The 6,309-nt window shown below is 31.4% G+C and overlaps 1 protein-coding gene across 1 annotated transcript; it reads right to left on the bottom strand.

The window, feature by feature from the left end:
* Positions 1-214: 214 nt before the first annotated feature.
* Positions 215-4,545, bottom strand: LOC107465540 (uncharacterized). Its single transcript, XM_016084519.3, has 8 exons — positions 4,288-4,545; positions 4,069-4,212; positions 3,246-3,313; positions 3,106-3,156; positions 2,931-2,990; positions 2,375-2,833; positions 1,862-1,978; positions 215-526 (listed from the first exon to the last, which is right to left on the bottom strand). Exons 1-8 carry the CDS (start codon positions 4,412-4,414, stop codon positions 491-493), a joined length of 1,062 nt encoding a protein of 353 aa, XP_015940005.1. The 5' UTR covers positions 4,415-4,545; the 3' UTR covers positions 215-490.
* Between the last annotated feature and the right edge of the window lie 1,764 nt (positions 4,546-6,309).

Raw genomic sequence — 6,309 nt, 5'->3', positions numbered from 1 at the left:
GCAAAATGTTTGGTCTTAAGGGTCAGGAAATGCAAATATCTTCTCAACATTTCAATCCCGCTACGCCACTTTTATATGCTAGAATTTCCTTCTTTATGATACAAGAACATGAGCTTTGTATACCTAAGGTTTGTCTGATTTTATTTTCGTCTTCATTTTTTTAACAGGATTTTGTGAAAGAAAAAGTAAATAGACGAATACAAAAACAAAAACATGATCTAATTGCTTTCACTTTTTCTTCATAAAATCTTGAAAACAAAAATTACTAAAACAACCAAAGGTGTTATACATTGAAGTGGTTGTTCTTGCTTGCGATGTTATGTACCTTCGAGACTTCGCTCGTGCTCTGTTAGAAACAAGAAATGAATCTAGAAACCCTAAATCCCGTAAGAATTAAATAAAACCGTTGAAACATACAGACTTACATACTTTAGCATCCAATGAGAACATCCATTTTACCAAATTACAAATCCTCACTCATGCTCCATGATCATTGCTTCAGGTTTTTCAATGCTGCTGCAAAAATCTAACAATTAAGATAAAAGTACTAGTTAGTTCAATTATATGCTATTGCCATTTTCTGTTGTCCATCGTCAAAATTTGTGTCGCATTTAAGAAATCAGAAGTAAAAAGACTCTGATATAGATACTTCAGACTTGTGTTATGGTAAAGTATGAATTGTTTTAATGTTTTAATGACCAGTGCCAAGCGAATTTAAACAAGACTAATATATTCGTTTAACTGCACACACGTAGAAAGCCTCACTAAGCATGTCCTACAAGATATCGAACATCTATTTATTTGAGATTGCGGTGTGTTTCTATTTTCTTGAATTTGCTTTCAGATTCAGAGACACAAAAAAGGTAATGGTCTAATCGATGTATAAACTAAAGTGGAAAGAAATCAACATCACTTATATTATAATAAACAGAATTCACACCAGCTTTGCGAGTTGGTTTATCATAATCCAAAAAATATATATTAAACAATCTACTCTAGAATTAGAATCAAACATCCACAATGTTAATTGATCCCAAGATGCAACTGTATACAATATATTAATGTTGATTCCATTGATATACTACCATCAAAGTGTTAGAATATATTTAGGATATTATGGATTAGATAAATATTGGGTGAACAAGTATCTTTGTAACCAAGTCTCCAAAAAGTTACTGATGTTTTTTCTTTTTTATTAACAGAAAAAAATTCTTAAAACCAAAATTTTTAAAAATCAATACAGAAATTTTTGGGAAAAAAAAGCCAGAAATATTTTGATAAAAACAAAAATTCTATATAAATGACAGAAGAAGAAGAAACACGCCAAGGGAGGAGAAGAAAAAGAAGGGAAAAGAAGAAAAGAAACAAAACAACAACAACAACACAGAAGAAACAAAAAATGCAAAAAAAAAAACAGCAACCAGAAGAAAGCAGATCAAGGAGGGAGGAAGAAGAAGAACGTTTGGTGTATCCTACTTCACCTAGCATTACTGTACTGTTTATAAAATTTCTGGATACATTTCATATTGATTTTATGTGGATTTTATATTAGGCTAAATTTCGTCACTATGATTAGAGTGTATCTTTAACTAATAAATAGACACTCTTCGGTGTAGATTATCAAGAATTCCATCACAAAGTTCATATACTAGGCATAATTTATGCACTGTCCCTTTTGAAAAAGAAAATATATAAACTACGTTTAGTCTTCCACCAAAAGAAAGGTAGGTTCTTTCTTCTCTGTTCTTTTCAATTATTTCCACAATGTTTTGCTCGAATCATGTAACTACAAGTTGAAGCTAATATATTTTAACAGTTCAAAATAAAAGATATATATTGATCAATTTACAGAAAGGGATACCTTAGATGGTGGACGTGGAAAATGTCTTGAATCAGATTCTGTACCAGTAGATTGGTTGTCCTTACTTCTTCCCTCATACCTGTCACAATTGCTTTTCTCTCTGTATTCCAGACTCCCCTGATCAAATTCCTCATTATGAGAATGATATTTATGCAAAAAAGTATTATATACAATGGCTCAATTATTGGAACTTTCTTCTGTTGGAAAACGTGCATTATTAATTAAAGTATCTGCCTAAATAAATCTGAGATAAATAGAAAAGTATTTTGGAGGAGGAAAAAAACTGTTTAGAACTTTTTCCTTATGTAAAAAAAATTAAAAAAAAATCTTTAACAGCACCTAAATCTAAACATTTTCTCTGTTGAAAGAAACTCACTAATGACAGAATAAGAGTAATTACATAACTAGGCATGAGATTTGGGTTTTGCAAGAGATCATATAGGTCTAGCCTCCATGTTGCTACGGATGTGCAAAAGTAACAAAAGCAATTACACATAGTAAGAGATTGCAGACCTTAGTGGGTGGCTGCAGATCAGCAACAGATGATTGATTATCCGAACTACTTCCCTCACTCTTGTCAAAATTGCTGTTCTCTTCTTGACTCAATGGCAGTGCCCCATTATTGAATTTGTCAGTTAATTCAGAGGGTGATGCATTATTCTTTGGCATAGATCTTGTCCGTGATCGTAAATTATAAGATCTTGCATTTTCTGTCTCCTCATGTGTATTATTCCAAGAAGTGCTAGGGGAATTCTGATCCTTCTTTGAGAACTGAGTAGCTGCTGCTCGTGCCCCAGCTATGGCTGCGCTTATACTTGATGATTTGTCCACTTCAGCTGCTTTTACATTGGGAGTAAGCGTGGCAATACAACCTGGCTTTAACGAAAACATATCTCGTGGATCTGGAAGTGGAAATTTCACTGGCAATGGACCTTTCACTGGTGATAAACCTCTAACTGCAGCATCATGGATCTTCAAATAAGCAGGGAAAAAAATAAGAATCAATCTCCCTTCATTCAAACAAAAAGCTCAGAAATTATATGGATATTTTAAACCATATTAGTATTACCTTCCTCTCCAAGTTATAAACACCTTGGTATCCCCGCATCTCAAAAGGAATCAACAATTTCTGTATAAATAGCAGAGAAAAATACACATTGTTGAGCAAAGAAAGAACAGTTATCAATTTTTTATTATACAATTATCTGGATTGCACAGTACAACAATAACAAAACAGCACCAACCTGTGGTTGTTCACATAGCCAACAGTAATCAGTTTGTGCTTCTAGCCTTACCTGAGTGCAAAATGTGATAAACTTATTCAATATAATCAGAATAATTTTGAATCAAATTCAATTAAATAAAAGGGGTTGGTAGTTAGTACCCCTTCAGGAACCATGTCCCAGCCAGCAAGCTCCTCACGCTTTAAACAGCCAACAACTTCGACACATCCTGCATCAAACAATCAAGTGTGAGATAAAAAAAATTCAAATAAAAGTTGAGCTAATACAATATATGGATTTTATTTTTATGTCCTGCCACTCCATCGTTTCAAGAAAGTTTGACACTAATAAACAATCAAGTACTGTCATATGGCAAACAACAATGCTATATTGAAACAAAAAATTAGCTACCAAATCAGTCATCATATATTTTTGTATATTTATGCATGCAGCATGTTGCCTCACATATTTTTCCAATAAAATAATCAGCTATCAAAATATCAAACTAATTATAATAAAATAATCAAACTTATGATAGCAAAATCATCAAATTTTTTTACAGCACCATAATCAAAGTTTTTCTTGAACACCAAATATGTATACCACTGAATGGTGCTGAATTTTTGGATACATGTAGCATGGTTGTATTCCAAATATTTGACAAAACAAGTTTTACAAGACACTATCTAATTGGATGGCATTATAAAACAGAGTAATGTTAGGAAACCAACTTTTTCGGCCAACATCAGCCAATTTTTTTAAAATTACTTTGTTTATCTTAAATTCTTAATTCTAGATCTTAAATCATGAACCAATAATCCTAAATTATAAACCAAACCCTAAAATTGGCTAATATAAGCTAACTAAAAGTTGGTTCCTGAATTCTCTAAAAAACACTCATTTACACCCTGTAAGAGCAGGTGCAGACAGTTCTTTAACCTATTACATAGAATAAGGGGTTGTTGCGGTGCTGGTGGTGCATACCAAGAAGCCTAGAAACGGGGTAGTGTTCAGGGAACTTGATGTCAGTGACGCCATTGAGGGCATAAATCTCTTTGTAGAAGTACTCCATTGCTTTGATAGTGGACTCATCTGGGACCTTACTAGCAGCATGAATCCAGAGACGACCTTAACAATAAAAAATCACAATAATAAATTTACTTATTAGAACTTTTTAGAAAAAGATGTTAGTTAGTTACTTACCAGTGATGGGAGAAGGCCAGGACCTGCCCTCGACGTGCTTGATGCCATAAACGAGAAGAGATGCCCAAGGCTGGTGCATAGTGAGACATGGGTTTCGGTAATTGCCAGAGTTGTTCCCTTTTCTCATAGCTATTCTCTTTTCTATTCAATTCCCAAACAGAATAGAACAAACCTCACTCTACTATCAGATCTCTTTCTGACTTCGTACTTGTCTTCAACGCTTGAACAATACTTCTCCCTATTGTTTGGGACTTTTGGGTCTTGAAACTCCATCAGTTTCAACAAAGAAAACAATCTTAATTGAAAATCCAATTTTAACCCTTCCTTTTTTTCTATTTCCTTACAAATCCCTCTTCTTTTCTCTTTTAAATTTTAAATTTTAAAACGTAAATAAAAACCCTAATTTTAAGTTTTTAACTAATCTTGTTTCGGTTGCAGTCAACATGTCATGCTATTTTTTTGGAGTTTTTTATAAATAAATAAAACTAAATATCTTATTTATCAATGTATAATTTGAGAGGTATTTACTTATTATTTATCTTATTTACCTATTATTTATCTTTCGTGGATTTTAGACGTACGTTTCTATCAAGTTAATTAAAATTTAAATTTAAAATCAGAATAGAATTTTGAAAAAAAATTAATAACTGAAAAAATTAACAATTAAAAAATTTTAAAATCATATAAATTTTATAATTTTAAATTTTTGAAATAGAAAAAATATATTTTAAATTTTTTTATCTAAAAATAATAATGTATCAATGTTAAAATTATTTAGATGAATAAATAATAGTGAATATCGAATTATTTTGGATGGAATTATTGACTTGTTTCGGTGAGTTTCTAAAAAAATATATTTTTTTAAGTTATCTTTTTTTAAAAGATCTTATAGAAAAGTAAAAATAATTTTATATTTAGATATCATACAAAAATATCTTTTTATCTGCTTATCTACTTATATATTTATATATAATATATTAATATATTATTAATATATAATATCCTAAAATTGGGTTTTCCCCAACTAATAAAAGTGAGGTGTCGATTCTTCATGAATTCATTTTTCTGCCAAAATGAATGCACTATATTCTCTTCTAAGTTTATTTTATAAAAATATCTTTATTATAATTATACTATAAATAGCATTTAAATAATAATGCATAATTATACTAATTTAGAAAAATATCTTTATTATAGTTATATAAAATCAATATTTAATGCATTATTAAACTACTTATCAATTATCAATCAATTGGAATTTGATGATTTAAATATGATATTTGGATTCAGTGAATTTTTTCGAGTCGGAAAACATAGTTTTCTGCGTAAAAGCGCGCAGTGGAATTTTGACCGGCAATACCGGTTGAGTCCTGTATGGTACTGCAGTTGAAAAAATTAATTATGAGTAAATAAGATTAAGAAATGAGGAATTATAATTAGGGGAGGTAGAAATATTTGAAGTGCGATTTAGAGCGCTAATCTTAAAGGTTTTGGTCAAAAATTGGGCCAACGGAAAAAAATAAGTGAACTGGGCCTAAGTGGGCCCAAGACCCAACATATATAAACATTAGTTATGAGCATTTCAGCTCATTTTACCCTAAAAGAAAAGGTTGGGGCGCTGAATTGAGAAGAGAGAAGAGAAGAGAGAAAAACTAACTCTCTTTGATCTTTAAACCACCATAACTTGAGTTACGGGGCTCTGATTGACGAGCCGTTTGCGGCCACGCATCGCTCTTCTCATCTTCTACAATTCTATCTAAGTTTTGTGGTGAGTATTCCATTCATCTCTGTCCAATTTTCGAAATTCCCCACTGTTACATGTTTTTAGGTAGTTAGTGTTGAAATCTTATAATTTTGGGTGTTTAGGGATACTCCAACATGGATTCTAAGTGGGTTCTATCCCTACTTCATATGGGTTGAGGTAAGAAGTTCTCAAACCCTTGTGATTTGTTATTTTTATGAGCCTTAGGTTGATGTATGTATGTGAAATTGGTTATGTTAGTGTATTTGGTGATTTTGATG

This window comes from Arachis duranensis, chromosome 9 (genome assembly GCF_000817695.3).
Source record: "Arachis duranensis cultivar V14167 chromosome 9, aradu.V14167.gnm2.J7QH, whole genome shotgun sequence".
In the NCBI taxonomy this organism is placed as follows: Eukaryota; Viridiplantae; Streptophyta; class Magnoliopsida; order Fabales; family Fabaceae; genus Arachis; species Arachis duranensis.
The sequence above is the reverse complement of the archived record's forward strand: the minus strand, read 5'-3'. Positions and strand labels throughout refer to the sequence as shown.

What these genes read in the sequence shown, in the direction of transcription:
- LOC107465540 (XM_016084519.3), bottom strand. Translation starts at nt 4,414, where the DNA reads ATGAGAAAAGGGAACAACTCTGGCAATTACCGAAACCCATGTCTCACT. An exon ending in CCCCGTTTCTAGGCTTCTTG is followed by an intron (nt 3,314 to 4,068) that starts GTATGCACCACC and finishes TGTTTGATGCAG; the next exon opens with GATGTGTCGAAGTTGTTGGC. An exon ending in ATCTGCAGCCACCCACTAAG is followed by an intron (nt 1,979 to 2,374) that starts GTCTGCAATCTC and finishes GAATTTGATCAG; the next exon opens with GGGAGTCTGGAATACAGAGA.